This window comes from Ischnura elegans, chromosome 8, assembly GCF_921293095.1.
Source record: "Ischnura elegans chromosome 8, ioIscEleg1.1, whole genome shotgun sequence".
Lineage (NCBI taxonomy): Eukaryota > Metazoa > Arthropoda > Insecta > Odonata > Coenagrionidae > Ischnura > Ischnura elegans.
Genome location: NC_060253.1, coordinates 27,181,215 through 27,198,192, shown reverse-complemented (window position 1 = coordinate 27,198,192; position 16,978 = coordinate 27,181,215). Strand labels below are relative to the sequence as shown.

Below are 16,978 nucleotides of genomic sequence, written 5' to 3'. Positions count from 1 at the left end.
AAACTTGGAATGCACTACAGAGGATCGAAGAAAGGGTTCTTTTGTGACGTCTCCAGAAGGGATCATTTCCATCTGGAGGGAATGTGACAGGAGACGAAGTTCTTTGCTGGCTCTTTTTCCTCCGTTCGAGGGATGAGATGACGGACGTATAAACTCTAGCTCTCGGAGACCCGAGGAGGTTGATGGGTACAGGGCATCGTATCGTAAACAACTCCAGACATGATCGTCATCCGCGCTTTTTCAATTTCGTTGCTGCTGCTGGTGTTAGGGGTATCTACTTCAATTCTCGCGGCGGCGGAGGGTCCGAGTTCGGCTCCGCAGTGCGTGGAAGTTCCCGGAAAATCCTTCCGGCTCATCGTGGAGAGCAAGAGGAACCATTCGGGAGCCTGGGAGACCAAGTTCAGAGCCTTGAGGGACCAGTCAAATGCCTCTTCGTCCACGGATGCAGCCGTTTTAGATATCAAGCACTCCGTCGAGGACTGTGACGGTCGGCATGTGTTGCACATAAGCGGCCTCTTCGCTGGTAACGAGTTTTTCACCTTTTCACACGATTTTTCTCAACTTGCTTCAAAAGACGGATGGTTAGGGTGGAGAGTAGAGAGTTTGGTTTCCTTGGCTTATCTGTCCTATATTACCGAGGCAGTGTCGGCAGGAAGCGGTCGTTTAGGATAAGATAAAGCATTGGCGGTGACGCGGAGACAGAAGTGATACGTTTTTTCTCGCCTCTACCTTTGTAAAAAAAAAGACTTATGCGAGTGCTATCAGCTCTGTCTCATCGGAGCACATTTGATTTTCGTGATATTTTTCGGTGTCCGTTAAGATTGCGAGAAAATTTTATCAATATTTCATGACGGTTGCGACGGTTGTAGTAATGTTGCATTAGATATGGCATTGCATATGAAGAAGAGGTGCTTCTATCTCCCCAGCTAGTTAGGAAGCATACTACCTACTATTTTGGCGGCATCCCGTCGCAATTAATAATCAGCCACTATCAACATTAATGAAATTCCATGATTTTCCTTACTGCGATCCAAGCATGGTGCGATACGTGGCAGCTATGTTATGTGAATAATAAACAGATATGAAAAATGCGTAGTGATGAGATTCTGAAAAAAATAACTCCCCGCAACGTAGCCGTTTCATTCAAGATACACAATTAGAGACTGTAGAATCCGTAAAATGTCTCGGAGGAAGACTTACATCTACATCTACATAATACCCAGCGAGCAACCTCTAGGGTGTTTGGCAGGGGGTGATCAATCACCAGCATGCAACATGCGATTAGAACATGCATGCCGCACGGTCCAAAAAAAGGTTACGCATACTTAAAAATTATACTACCACATGCTGTTATAAATAATAATAAAATTAAGAAACATGCATTAAGTTCTCCATAGGTTAGAAGACTAAACTACAAGTCATCTAATCTATTTATGAGTTTTATCGCTGCCGTTATAATCCCTTAAAGCTTTGATAGCTTAAATCAATCGCGTACAGTGGAGGGACCTTACACTGGAGGGTGGCCAGATTCGTGAAGAGTTGTTACGATAAATAGTTCACCGTTTCCTGTATGTCACACGAATAAGGATTGGAATCACTACAGGAGCGTAGATTGCTGTATAGGCTAATATACTTGGTAAATTTGAAGAAGATATTTTATCAGACGACATAAAACATATCTCTCCCTTACCTCGTACTATGGTAGAAGTGATCACACTTACTGTTGATCTATCGTGGAATAAACGTATTCGGGAAAAAGGGGCCAAGCTAATCGTTAATTGGGGTTTGTTGAAAGAATAACAGTAAAGTGCGTCGACAATGTGAGAGAAATTAACTAATTCTCCCTCGCTAGACCTCTTTTGGAATACGCTGCCAGTGTTTGGTATCCTCATGAAATAGGCTTAAAAGCGCGTCAGAACTTGTACAGAGAAGAGCTGCCCGGTTCGTGAAAAGCCGTTACGTTAGTCATGTTTGTATTGCTGACCTATTAAAACAACTCGGATGGGAATCACAGTCAGGCTATAGATTGAAAACTAGACTAAACCTATTATGTAAATTCAAGAGCAGCTTATTTTCCGACGAAGCTAACCATGTCTTACGAAAGCCAACGTACTACGATAGATCAAATCATACAAATAAAATAAGAGGGATAGGCTGTAGAACAGATAGATTTAAATTTTCGTTTTTTTCCGCGGTCGATGAGAGACTATTATGGCAGTGCTAGGACTTAGAAATAGGTAGCTCACTAACTTATGGTTTCTTAATTTATGTTTCTGAATTTTCTTGGTATTCCCTACAGCATGTTCTAGCTTCATAGGCAGATTGCTTTCATAAGCAGGATATGGTAGCATAGACATGGGCTATAACGCGAGCAAAGAAGAGCTGCCAGGTACGTGAAAAATCGTTACGATAGCCTTGTTAGTGTAAGTGACCTGTTACATAAACTCGGATGGGAATCTAGTTCAGAATATAGATTGAAAAATAGACTAAACCATTAAGATAGATTCAAGAGCGGTGTCTTCTCTGACTAAGTTAACAATATCATACGAACGCCAACATACTACGGTAGATAAGATCATGCAAATAAAATAAGAGAGAAGGACTGTAGAACAGACAGATTCAGAATGTCTTTTTTCCGCGATCAATGAGATTATAACGGCAGCGTTAGAACTCGCAAATAAATTAGATGAATTTGTAGTGTAGCCTACTAACTTATGTATACTTTAATGGATGTTTCTTAATTTTATTATCATTTCTAAGAGCATGTGGTAGAATGATTTTTAAGTATGCGTAACCTTTTTTTGGACCGTGTGGCATGCATGTGGGAATCTAATTGCATGCTGCATGCTGGTGATTGATCGACCCCTGCCAAACATCCTAGAGGTGGCTCGCAGGGTATTATGTAAATGTGTGTGGTGCGCATATGGGGATTCTCTATCATGCTGTGTGCTGGTTATTGATCAATCCCTACCAAACACCGTAGAGGCGATTCGCAGGGTGTCATGTAGATGTAGATTTTATTTGTGTGCATTTAAAAAATTGTGCATGCAAAATTCAGAGCAAATCTTATTTTTTCTATGGACCAGGAAAACAGTTCGCAAGAATGCTTAAATAAGTAAAAGTACAAAATTAACTTTGTTTTTTTCCGACGTCCAGAAATAATGATTTAAAATTTTAAAATTCGATTCGTTCAAATTGTCTTATTGAAAAATAATTTGGCTGTCACTATTGTAAAAATAATGAATTTTGAAAAATTAAGAAAAATAAAAGGTTTAGAAAACTTGATATCGGAGTTGATATAAGCGGTCGGTATCATTCACATCGTCCATAGGTTTGACCGATAATCCTCTTGATAATGACGTCACTTTTTTCTACGAATGCTTATTCGACGTGTAAACATGCTTATCTCTAAATGTTGAAGTTGACCCACCATCCGAAAGCCGATGTATGCACTCGGTGGCTTTAAGCTTAACCGCCAGAAAAATATACCCATGCCGGGAATGAAACAGAATACTTCTGAGTGAAAGCTAGATACATAACCAGGATAATTTATGATGATACACCAAAAATGATATGTTTTTATTCTAGATTCTGCAGGGGAGAGTAACATTCCAGCCCTTAGATTTCATCCCAGGTGCGGATCAAACATAGCAATCACCAACGAAGGACGAACCGTTCAAAAACTCAAGTAAGACTTATAAGAAGTAAAATAATATCCTGTTGTACAATTCAGCTACCTAATACAATGTTCATCACCATTATCTGTTAATATTCTTCAAATTGGTTTGAAGCAGGTTATCAATTATTGTCTTTAGTCTAGTATTAATTATTTCTCCTCTCCGATGAATTTATTTGAATTTGATCATTTCGGGTCATACATTTACAGTTTTATTTCACGATTTTTCTTAACTTCTTTCGTCTGTTTCATCGATGGAATCTTGTGATTGAATGTTAAAATGTTTACCCACTTCTCGCTGTCGGATCGGCTTGAAATTTTGCGCAATTTGTTTGCTACTAAGGGGAACACAATATTCTATAATCAGACATTTGAATTGTATTTCGGTAGTGGTACTTTGGTGGGGCCAAGAAATATCCAGGTATACTGGATCGAAGGGCGACCCTTTTTCGAACCCTTTTTCGGGATATCAGAGATAATCCGGGTCCTCGGGAGACGGGTGTCATAGCATGCGGTAACCGCTGCTGATATGACCTGTCGTAGTGCATTTTTTAATTTACTAATTCCAATAATTAGAGGTAAATAAATACTCCTATCGTATTCATTGAGCGATTAAATGCGACGTTCATCGACGTTCCACGATGAGAAATAAGGATTTTTCGAAATGTGATCAAAGTTACGCTAATTGTCTCCACTGAATTGGCAGCGCCGGAAGGGGAGGGGGAAACGCAAAATCTTCTTTTTCTTCCCCCACTCCACTTTATAGCTTGTCCACGTGTATGGGTGTATCCGGCATTCTGGTGACGAGGTTTCGCAAAGGTGTTTGGCAGGGTGTGAGTTTTCACTGACCTTTACTACGCTTTCGCTACGCCCGTCTCCCGAGGACCCGCATACTGTTTTGATACTGTTTTGCCTACTCTTTCTATATCTGCTTTTACAAATTTAATGCAAAAATCCGAATTAAAACTAATACATAGAAATCTAAACTCTGCTATAGACTGTCCCGATCTCATCTCCAATTTAACCTTTAAACTTCTATGCAGAGTGCAGACCCACTCGAACGCATTCGCTCCTCCATATGCCCATTCCCAGATGGTCAATGACCAAACGCTCCATCCTCTCCCGCCTCTCTTCCCTCTCCACTTCCAGATCACATTGACCCCATTCTATTTTCCTAAACACACTTTCACGAACCGCGCTCTTTCCTATCGTAATTCTTCTTCTTCTAAGTAGTCAACCGTTGGGTTGGTTTGCAGCAGTCATCCATCTCCGTTTGTCCTCCGCCAGCCTCTTCAGTTCCAGGTAGCTGTTGCAGCCCCTGTCCTTCATTACTTGTATAATGTAACTCAACCTCGGCCTTCCTCTGCCGCTCTTCCCCTCCACGGTGCCCTCTAAAACTGCCTTTACCAATCCATCATGTCTCAGTAAATGACCAACCCATTTATTTCTCCTTGCAGTTAAAATATTCCACAGGTCTGCTTTCACTCCCAGTGTGTCCAGTATTTCTTCATTCGTAACCCGGTCTACCCATGAGACTTTTAACATTCTACGGTAGCACCATAGTTCAAAAGCATCAATTCTTTTTTTCTCTGCTGCTCCTATTGTCCAAGTTTCACTACCATAAAGCATTATGCTCCATACAAAAGTTTTGAGTAGATTCATCCTAATCTTGATACTCATGTTTTTTGAAACGTATATCTTTCTATTCTTGTTGAAAGCTATTTTTGCCTGTTGTATTCTACTGCTAATTTCCCTTTTGCTTCTGGCATCCGTGGTGATCTTGCTTCCTAAATACGTGAATTCTTCTACATTGTTCAGCTGTGTATTACCCAAGGTTATATGTGCTGGTATTCCTGTTTTGCTTACAACGAGTGTCTTGGTTTTGGTCCTGCTTAACTTTAGATTGTATCTAGCCAGCGTGACTTCCATCTCCCTAAGCACTTCTTGTAGTTGGTCTTCACTTTCTGCCAAGACTGCTAAGTCGTCCGCAAAACATAGCTTATATATCCTCTGCCCATGGACCTTAATTCCTGCTTCCGGTAACTTGCTCTCTGCCTCGTCCAGTGCTCTTTGTAGGTTTAAGTTAAATAGCGCTGGTGACCTATCTTAATAGAAACTCTAAAATGGAAAGCTCAATATGACTACATTCAACGCGTTGTTATTTATTTAAATTTATTATGTTTTAATATGTTTGTACTCTTTATGTTTGTTATACTGTGCCACTGTAAACTGGCAAATATGCTGTATGTGAACAAATTGATAAATAAATATATATGAACCCGGACTCATCACTATAGCCAGGGGCGGATCAAGGATTTCTTTCTGGGGGGGGGGGGGACACAAGCAAGGCTGTAACCAGGATTTTATTCTGGGGGGGGGGGGGGGGCCAAGGATACCTCATAATACAAAATGAATGCAATCATAATGGGACCGTATTAAAAATCATGCACATTTTTAAGGGTCTGGGGGGGAGCACGTGCCCCCGTGCCCCCCCCCCCCCCCTAGATCCGCCTATTACAATAGCACTCTAGTCGCGAGGCTCCCACACTAGGCCGGCGCTTATTTTTTCAAAATGGACCGATTTAAATTTCGTGGTCTCAAAATGTGCGAAACGGTGAGAGTAAAATTATAAAAAAGTTTCAGGTTCGTGCGACGTCGCATAGCATTGCCTGAGGCGCCAATAAGGCCTTAATGTAGTTATTTTGAATGTTGAGTTTTTCGACCCGGATGAAACGTTTTCTTAAGTAAACACGATATCATATAGTTCTTTGGGCAAATATTCCAACCGTTTAGTCTTATTTCGATCCCTTCATGCCGAAACACTCCATTTTAAGGTTCTCGCCGCACGCCCCCGCCTCCCTGCTGCGAGGCGAACAAAATTTGTTGGTGGTTAATGGCCATGCCGAGCGAGGCGTAAAACTCTTGACATGAAAAGTAACGAGATCTCATACACAGTGGCGGCTTGCACATAAGGACTCTCGGACGCCGCCCCTCCCGAAGATTTGAAAATGGAAAAAAATTAAATGCCCATGTAATTATATTTATACATCTAATTAACCAAAGTGTTTTTTTCAATCGAAAACGTAGGAAAAACACGCAAAAATAGCGCTAGAAGTCCGCATTTGTAGCCACGGCGACGCTGGCCAGAACGTCCCAATCCATCGCCATGCAGTTATATGAACAGCGGTAGTGGTGGGGGCCAGTGGGGCAGCGAGTGGGGGTTTTTTGGGGGATAAAGCCCCCCCAGAGGCAGTGCTCTAGAGGGAAATGGATATGGGGGGGTTTTGGGGGGTAAACCCCCCCCCCAGAGCTCAGAAAATTTTTAAAAGTTTAAGCCATTTTACTTAATTGGATTGAAATTAATAATAGAATAGTGTAAGGATTAATTAAATATCCCTCAGAAAGCCGTAAAACTCACCATTTTGAACCATTTATCTTAAAATTCCGCAATTTATTAATCTCGCACCTGCCGCTTATCCTGGTGGGTATTCCATACCCCCACACACCCCGGTATTAGTTACACCTGGTTACACCTAAACCCCCCCAGCCTTGATTCCCAGCTGCGCCCCTGGTGGGGGCTACTGGTGCTATGACGCCTTTAAGCTTGTGCCTTATGGAAGTCTTGGAACGCCGCCCGAGCATGCGCAGAGCGACGTATCTAGTGAGATGACATCGCCGCTACGGCTGGCGGCATTATAATTTGGTGATTACTTGGTGCTGCAGGGTTGCAGAGCACCTTGTTTTGGTTTAAATTTTATTATTATAAAATTTTAAATTGTATTGATTGAAATTAAACAAATTTAATACCTTGATAGCCTTAAAAACTCACTAAATTACACAAAATATAAAAAACTTTGACCCCCCGGTGAAGTGTGACCGCCCAGCATTTGACTCACGACCCGCCACTGCTCATACAATTATTTCAACGTATTTACCTCGTGAAAATCCTAGTTTTCCTACTTGCCTCCACCCAATAGGGTTGTTTCCTAATTTTTTTAAATTGCCTAAATGGATTTCACGCTTTTAGATTTTTAAATGACGATATCTATTTTCCGCGATTAAATGAAAAGTGAAAATTTTCAAGCGCGCGAAAACGGGACGGCTAAGTATGAATGCTGTGAAAATCCCGTGTGACGTCATTCTGGTTCCGGCTGCCGCTGTGTGAGGCCACCTAGGTGTGAGAATAGGGACCTTGCATATATTTCAGATATAATCAAGAGCCCCAAAATTATATAAAAATATATGTTTGCATACCACGGTGAAAGTTATTTTATTATTTTATGACGTGGTTTGCGATATTTAATGCATCAAAGTTCGCGAGAATTTTCAAATACAAGTGATGATCGAAAACGCCCGATGATTGGCAGGTAGATAAGTGACGTCATTATTCAGTACGAGGAGGCACGGCCATAGTAGAGGTTGCATACTTGAATACAAGCGACGGCGTGGTTATGATTCATTTATTGAAGTGCAGACGTATCGGAGTCGTTCATTGTGACTTCAGGGCTATTATTTGATCTATTTCTCCTCCATTGAAAGCGATAGATTGCGTAAAGATGAAGGAATATGGTTATTCTTAGGCTGATCCTAGCAAGCTTCCTGTTACTAATTCCATCATGATACCAGGGTATTTTAGTGAAACTGTAGACTTCGTCGGCGCCGGAAGCCAATGCCGAGAAATGGAAAGGTAGCTGATGTGCATCTGAAATGTTTTATAGTTCACAACAAAGTGAGACTTACATGAAATCGGCGAAAGCGTATACTCATGTGAAATGTGTATTCTCTTGGTAGTCCGGTAGAGAGTCTTATGGTGAACTTATTTTCCACCTCGAAGCTGTCGATGATACTTTCAACTTAAAAATACCTTGCCTGGAAGGCGACAGGAAGCTCTTCAAGACTGGAATCTGAGGAAGCCAGACTATTAATTGTTTTAATTTAGTAGCGGTAATATGTACGAATTTCCAACACTATTTGGTTTTAACTGGGGAAAGAGCAACATATGAGAGAACTGCACATTCTTTGGGCAACTTTGGGTTTGACTTTCCCTCAAACATCCCATTTCCCCTGTGGTGCACATCAGTCCTATCTTTATACGATGACCTGACAACCTTTACATGGATCCTTGGTTTATCCTGACAACCAACTAAATGGAAATTGCTGATCCACACATGTCTTCTTCTTATCTCCACAGTTTCCTAATCAAGGGCCGCGGAACATTCCTCTTGTGACTCAACTTTTTCTGAAAAGCAAGCAACAGCGTAGAATAAAATCAAAGAATGCTGCGATTCATTTTTTGTGACCACCTCCATAGTGGATTCCATTCTTTTTCCATCTACTACTTCCTTTATAATGCGTCTCCTATACCCCTATACATTCTCACAGCAGCTGCTTGTTTACCCGGCGCGGCCCCGTTTGGCAACATAGCGTTAAAGATATTTGAGTTCATTTGGAGTTGATTAACATTCACAAATATCAATATTTTTATAGATTATGGATCATAGAGAAATTACAAATAAATTGAAAGTGTTACTATTAGTTTTATTTTACCTTTCGGGGTAAACCATGGGAGAAGTTAATGTTTAAATATTTTCATAAATTTATTACAAAACATAAGTTCTAAAAATACCCAAAAGCCATTTTATTAATCCGCACTGATGAGTGTAAATTATTGTGGAAGATGAATGCTGTAGACGTAGTAGTTTTCCCTAGGTTGAGTTACAAAGCTCATGAAGTTGACAAAACGGCAAATTTTTCGGTGCGCGGAGTCATTTATTGCACTGGTTTGTCTACATTTTTGAATTTTTTGTAATAAAATACATCAGAATATAGGATAAAATTTCCTTTAAAATTACGTATAGTTCATTATTATAGCATGCAGTGAAGCCAGTATATAAATTTGCAAAGAACAGTGGCACATCATTTTGACCCCGACAGTAGAAGAAAACAGTCTTTTTGGCTTGCACTCGAATGCATGAGGATCAACGTTGCTCTATATTTTCATTTTCCCTCTTAATTTTAAACATCATGGAATTTTCTATGCCCTTCCGTAACTGAAATGGAACAAGTGCCATAAATAATTCAGGTCTATCGTACCCATCGAGAAACAAGTATCTCGCTTTTCGGTGAGAAGTTGAGTTTTTATTCTACGGCGGCCGAATTATAGAAAAATCTCAGTTTCAAGTTATTCTGTCATGTTAAATATGGAAATATTATTTATATTAAACTTATCATCGCTCACATAGCACACGGGTTTATCATTCCGTTTATTATACTCTTATTTGTCCTAAACGCTCATCCCGACAGACGGCATGCATCGAGGCTTATCTTCTAATTTCCTCCGTGGGAATGCAGACGAAATTTTTTCTGCGGTGTTATTGAACAGAGGAACAATGCACCACTTGCAATTTTTCCTTATTTCAACCATGTTCTCCGTTAAACACAACGTGGCTCTTCCAAACCTGCAGCTACTGGGCTTGGATCTTGGACTCCTAGTGAATTATGACGTCACGGCATAAGATTAGTGGGGGCGGTATTTTTTTGCCCGCGAAACTCGGGAGACTTTTGGGAGTCATTTTCTAGTGTATAAACTGAATTTTAAGCGGAAAAAAGTATATTGCGGTACTAAATGTTTACTGTAGTATATCAGCATACTGTTTATAAAAAGTATGCAATTTCCCTATATGAGCGCCGCTACGATGCAGGCTGCTAGCAGGTAGCGCTTGGCTTAAATAAGGATTATTAATACCTTATTAAACGAAGGAAACTTTCCGACTTTAGGCAATTTTAATACGTGATTATTAAGACATGTTTCCCTGAGGTCTGTGCCTCACGCATGCATTGGTAATCTCAGACGATGTAAAACTCCTACCTACTCGTATAGGAACTAGGTCCCTGTGACGTCACGTGGAGTGGCATCGCATGGGCGCCAATGTGGCCTTTTTCAAATGCGGTTAAAATTGACCATTAACATTCGTCTAAACTGGGATTTCTACAACCAAATAATTTCTATATCATGACTACACTAATGGTGGGTAACGAATCGCAATCAATTCCTTTCGTTTTCTTTGATGAACGAAACTACCCTATCATGTGCAAAAAGCTACTCATGATTTTTGTTAGAGCAAATCAATTAAAGATAAAACTGTTTTATTTCAGTGCGGAAGATAAAATTAATGCGGTTTCATTGACAAACCGTCCACTGAGGCCGAACGAAATCTTCGAAGTGAAGCTGGACAAGAAGGTTCACAAAGAAGGATATTTCATGGGAATTGGCCTGACCACATTGTCTCCCGATTCAGATACCATACCGGCACATCTAAATGGTTTAAAGTAAGTACCTAACACATAATGATTCCACTAGCATTCCAGGATTCACTATGGAATTAATCATAAATGTATAGATGTATAGGCCCTTCACCCGTCTGGCTGGTAGAAAACTTGAGTGAATGAGTTTTTTAACTATTTACGGGCATATACCTAATACGCCAATAGAGCGTACAATCTTGCCCGTAAATAATGTAATTATCAAATGTAAAATAAAATTAGAAAAAAACTTTGAATCACGAATCAAAAACTATCTATCACAAGCCAAATCAGCTCCAAACAATAAATGTAAAAGCACACACCACATTAAATACAATATCAAAATGAACTCAATGGATCACAACTTTGTCACTTCATTATATAATTTTAATCATTAAAAATAGAGTAATGGAAAATAAACAATGCTTGTATGAACTTAAGTGCTATATTGTAACTTTTATACCCATTCCGTTCTCATTAATACACATAAAGTTAGCTGTACAAAACAATATAAAAATAATTTCAAATATTTTATGAAAATGCTTCCATTTATATTTTCCAGAGCTGGGACGTGGATGTACTACCACAACCACATTTTCAACAACGGGTCGTATTTGGTAAAAGCATACACGAGGAGTTTGGATCAAACTCAGGTAAATTCATAATCAGAGTTATTGAGAAAAAGTGACTCAGTTTCCGGTAACGACTACACTTTAGGCATAATTACTTGTCATCGTAACGTTTGAAAAAATGCAACAATTACTTCTCGTAATTTACTCATCGTTTTCTGTAAGTAATTGTTACTTTCCCATCATGACTGCTCCAACAGGCGTGAGCCAAGAACTTAGTCTGAAGTTCAGACTCAGAACAGAGAAATTCCTACGCGCGTAACTCTGCCAAAATATCAACTAAAATCAAAATGCTGAACTTATATTTTAAGGAAATATTCAATAGATCCTCCTGTATGAATATCGCAGTCAGTTTTCAAAAAGTTTTAAGAAAAGTGACAGTGACTTTACCTAGTAAAAGCCGAATCTATTGTAATGAAACACTGACTTGCAATTTTCCACAAAAATAAAATTTAATTCGACTCGAGTTTCGATGTTACTACATCATTTTCAAGGTACAACTGAGAGAGGAGAAATGGGGTGGAAAGTGCTCAAGGAGGTAGCTGGAATGGGTAGAAGTGCAAGGCGTGGGGGGGGGGGGGGAGGGGAGAGTGGAAAAACCAGAGGAGGTAAAAAGGTTGGAAATTAAAGGTTTTTTTTCCAGGGTTAACAAACTTTGAACTTAGAAATGCACGCATTTGAATATACGTGGCGGTCTTCTTATCTTCGGGTGTTGTTTCCGAGGGCCATCGGTGAATGGTGTGGAAGGGGGGGGGGGGGGGGGGGAAAGACGTCTTCTGTGCCCGTAGGCTGCCGTGCGGATTAGTAGGGTCCTCGAAGACGCGTTCTTCTGAGGGTGCGTAAGTGGGGGTGGGGAGCGGGGGGTCGGCGGTTAACATTCATTGTATGGTTCTTGTGGAATCTCATTCACGTCGAGTGGGCGACAGGAGGGGGGGGGGAGAAGGGATTGTAACACTTCTGGGAAACGCACTATTGGAACTCAATGGAAAGCAAGGGCGATTTTGAAAGGTAGAGGTTGTCGTTGAGAAGGTAAACCTGGGAATGTTTACGTTGGTGGATCTCTAATTGTTCCAAGGCGTCTAATTTCCTCCCTTTATGGAGAACTTTGGTTGTGAAGTTTGGATTGTGGCCACTCTCAATGATGTGTTTGGCCACCATCGAAGTTGGGTTACTATGGGCGATGCACTTCCTATGTTCATTGAATCTCGTGTTGAAATTTCTTCCTGTCTGACCTATATATTGCGCATGGCACTCGCAACACTTAATCTCGTAGACCGCCACGTATATTTAAAAGCTTTCATTTCTATGTTCAAAGTTTGTTAACCGTGTAAAAAACCCTTTAATTTCCAACCTTTTTACCTCCTCTGGTTTTTCCACTCTCCTCTCCCCCCCCCCCCCACGCCTTGCACTTCTACCCATTCCAGCTACCTCCTTGAGCACTTTCCACCCCATTTCTCCTCTCTCAGTTGTACCTTGAAAATGATGTAGTAACATCGAAACTCGAGTCGAATTAAATTTTATTTTTGTGGAAAATTGCAAGTCAGTGTTTCATTATGAATCAATTCCACTCCATCTCGCTTGATTCTTCGAATTTTACACCAAATCTATTGAATCCAAAGTGACTGTGACTTTACCTGCAACTGCAAATTAGTAATTAGGAGGGCTGGGCAAAATACAGGCTGAGGAGTGTAAAATATTTTGGTATAAAATATTTTAGCTGAGGATTGCAAGGTATTTAGTATTTTGCCTTTTAAATTCAAAATACAAAATACCTTGGACTTCGGTACTTGAAAAAGAACTAAAAAGTGTAGTATGAATACCTTTTAAAATACATTTGTATGGGAAGTATGAGATATTAAAATAATATTACCTGCATTGGCATGTTATGGATAGTTGCAAACATGAAGAGAAAACGAAGTAATCTCTGAAGTATAATATTACAGAAGTGTTAACAGAGCTACCGTGTATTTGAAATATCAAATATAAATTACAAATGTATTTCAAAAAGTATTTTAAAACACTTGCATTTGAAATACTGCCAGGCCATGATAATTAGTTTTTGATAGTGTAACGAAAATAACTTCAACAGAGCCCAGTTACTTTTTTGGCACTTGAATTATCTCCGCTCGTTGTGTAATAACGAAGTAACATATGCCAGAATTCGAACGGTAAATGCAGTCTGACCACTTGACATAGGTCTCATTTATAATGAAATAACATTCCGAAATCATTCACCAAGATTGTTTAATGCGGCTATCTTTCGTAGAAATATGAAGTAGGAACACAAAATTGGTCCATTCCACACGGACTATATCCGATAATGCTATTGATACTCGTAGCCATCACGTTGATAACCAAGGAAGTACCCAGGATCATAACTGGGGGGGGGGGTTAAGCCATGGTTTGAGAGGGGGGCAAGCCATGGTCTAGAGGGGGAGGGCAAGCCAAGTTGTGACATTATAGCATGCAAAAGGTGAATGAAACCAATATTTTAAGAAAATTATGACAGCGCTTTATTAGTTTATGAGATTATTTCTTTAAAAAAATAGTTTTATTTTAATTACATATCTTAAACTAATGCATATTATTTTTCGTGGGTTTAAAGAAAATTTTTTGAAAACTTCGTTTCGATTCAGTACTGATTTTGCTGAAAGACTTATGCGATTTTTGCTTCTAGAGGGGAGGGGGCAGCTACGCTCGCTGGGTACGCCCATGTTGACAACAACATAATTGTGTCGAAAATATGGTCGAATTTGAAGACGACCGACAGGTTTTCATTACAGGGGAAGTATTCACATTAACAGCTGGATGTTTCAAGCCAATGTGTCTCTTCAAGTTAGATATTGACCCAGAATAGCTCAACTCTTTCCCGCTTAAATCGCACTTAGCTTTTCTTAAATTTTGGTCAAAATCTGAAAAATAGCACCACAAATCACTAGGGCGTTATCTTTTACTCATCATGACTCGGCGAAACTTGAACTAAGGACAAAATGCCCTGTGGAAGAACACAACTCCAAGGAATGGAAATATACTTTTGGCAATACGGGCGGCCCCCTTTGCGGGGCCGCCCGTATTTGCCAAACATTGCAGAACCACAATTATAACTTTTTTTTATATCATAAAATGACATTGTCTGGCATGTGTTTATAATCTCTAAAATCAAAATTTTCTTAAACTCTGCATGTGACATGATTATTTTTTGTTACGATAAAAGTATGATTATAAAAATATACAAAAGTATGATTTGCCGGCCTCGTTGGCGGCGGCGTAACGTTCTCACCTGCCAAACAAGAGGTCGCGGGTTCGAATACCGCCTGGGTAATTTTCCCCGGTCCAGGGCATGGCTGTTTGTGTACGTTTACTTGTTACATTTGTTGAATACCCCGGTATAAAATGGCCAATAAGAACAGTATCCGGTGGTTTGAGAATAAAAAAAAGTAAAGGCAACTCAAAATGTCTTTTGCGCCCCCCTTGAGTTTTTTCTGTATCAGCTACTGCCTCACGGTCAAGTTTGATACACACTGCTCAGTTAAAAGGAATTTGCTAAGACCTCTTTCCCGAGGGGTTAGTGCAGGGGTGTGGGTGTGGGCCTTGTTATTGCTTGGGACCCGAATGACGAAAGCTCTCCTATTGCTGCGAACTTGAAAGGGCCGACACCCACACTCACTTCCCTGCACCCACCTCTCCGAGATGCTGCCATAGTGAAGTTATAATCCTTGGCAGCGAAGTGTTACGAAGGGGGGAAACGTCCTTTTTTTGTTGACAAACGAAGTCTCCTTCTAGGCACGAGCCAATAGCTGGTTTTGCACGGTCTCCATTCCCCAGCCCCCCGTAACTATTTAAAGGACTGCCGACAAGGGTCGTTTTATGGCACTGCGGTACTCCCAGGTGGTTTTTTGCTGATATTTTCGCAGACATATTCTCTTTTTTCTAACAAAATGCGGAGAAGGACTTGGATCTGTAGAAATGCACATCCGCAATTCGCATTTGTTGGAAGAATAGAGAATATGCCAGCGAAAATATCGGCAAAAAAACCACACGGGAGTTCCGCAGTTCCATAAAACGACCCTTGTCGGCAGTCCTTTAAATCGGTACGGGGGGCTGAGGAGTGGAGACCATGCAACACCAGCTGATGGCTCGTGCTTAGAAGTGGTCCAGTGGACCAATTTTTGGTCATAACTCGTTAATACATTAAAATAACTTACCGAGCACTTAACCTGGCTGGTTTCCAGGAAGTCTCGTGCCTTTCTCCCTTACCCCTCAAAAAACTTGGCCCTGCCTTTCAGTTGCAAAGGTGTTTGAAATGAACTTCTACACCACATCAACCCGATCCTCTTGGAAAAAGTGTCTCTGTAGAATGTACCAAGTTGACTTAATTTTTCTAACGAAGAAATAATTTTCAAATGAAAAAAATGTCAGACTTCCCTTTTCAGAACTCACAGCGAGTTTTACTTTGCATATTATTCAGGTTGGCGAAAGAATCGGCGTGATGAGAAGCGACATGGGTACCCTGCACTATTTCCACAATGGCGTTGACCTGGGCCCAGCTGCTTCCAACCTACCTCCCAATCTTTATGCAGGACTCGAACTGTACGGAGACATGGCGCAAATGACGATCACGAAGTGATTTGTCCGTCATATCCATTCTCTACCCACATATGACAATTATCGAATGCCGGAAGATTAAAATATCATGATGAGTTTCTTTTCATAGTGACGAAGAAATCTTCCATCCTCTATATCTATCTATACTCAAACAAGGCAAATGTCATATATATGTGAAAATAAGAAAAATATACTCTTCAAAACGGTAATTTGTATTACTATTTAAATATCATTCCCTGTATAACCCGATGTATATATAACCCGACGCCTAACAGCAAAAGGGGAAAGAGAAAGAAGAGGAAGATTCAAATATCATTCCATTGTTTAGTGCAGTGGTGTATACAGATACATACTGATTTCGGGTTGGAGAGGGGAGGGCTGGCCCCTCCCATACATTAATCCCTGGGGAAACAGCAATTCTTAAGATTGGCGTCTCCCCAATTTAGACGGTTACCTGGGTGACGACAGGCGATGGATGTCATTGGCTGACTACGACGATAGTGTTTGTTTTCATGCTGTTTATTTTCATTGGACATTTTATTTCCAATGAAGGAATGAGAACCCCCATGAAAAAATGGTACAAACCTGTATAAAATACTTTCCCCTATGAAATAATTGTATAAACCTGTATAAAATTTGTATACATTCTTATATAATCGTAAAAGAAAGGTGCTATTTCGCACTCGTCCGACCGCACCTTAAATATGCAGCGAGCGTATGGGATCCGGTGCAGAAACACTTAATCCGAGAAAAGAAAGAAAATACA

At 40.4% G+C, this 16,978-nt stretch overlaps 1 protein-coding gene across 1 annotated transcript; it reads left to right on the top strand.

Annotated features, from left to right (window-relative positions):
- The first annotated feature begins 121 nt into the window (after positions 1-121).
- LOC124163528 (neuralized-like protein 4) lies at positions 122-16,421 on the top strand. Its single transcript, XM_046540499.1, has 5 exons — positions 122-523; positions 3,589-3,688; positions 10,832-11,005; positions 11,541-11,631; positions 16,076-16,421. The coding sequence occupies exons 1-5, from the start codon at positions 220-222 to the stop codon at positions 16,232-16,234; spliced, it is 828 nt and encodes a 275-aa protein (XP_046396455.1). The 5' UTR covers positions 122-219; the 3' UTR covers positions 16,235-16,421.
- Positions 16,422-16,978: the final 557 nt, after the last annotated feature.

Bases quoted from the DNA above. Each gene is read 5' to 3' on its own strand.
- LOC124163528 (XM_046540499.1), top strand. From the start codon at position 220: ATGATCGTCATCCGCGCTTTTTCAATTTCGTTGCTGCTGCTGGTGTTA. The intron at 524-3,588 runs GTAACGAGTTTT...TTTTTATTCTAG, and splicing joins CATAAGCGGCCTCTTCGCTG to ATTCTGCAGGGGAGAGTAAC. The intron at 3,689-10,831 runs GTAAGACTTATA...GTTTTATTTCAG, and splicing joins CGAACCGTTCAAAAACTCAA to TGCGGAAGATAAAATTAATG.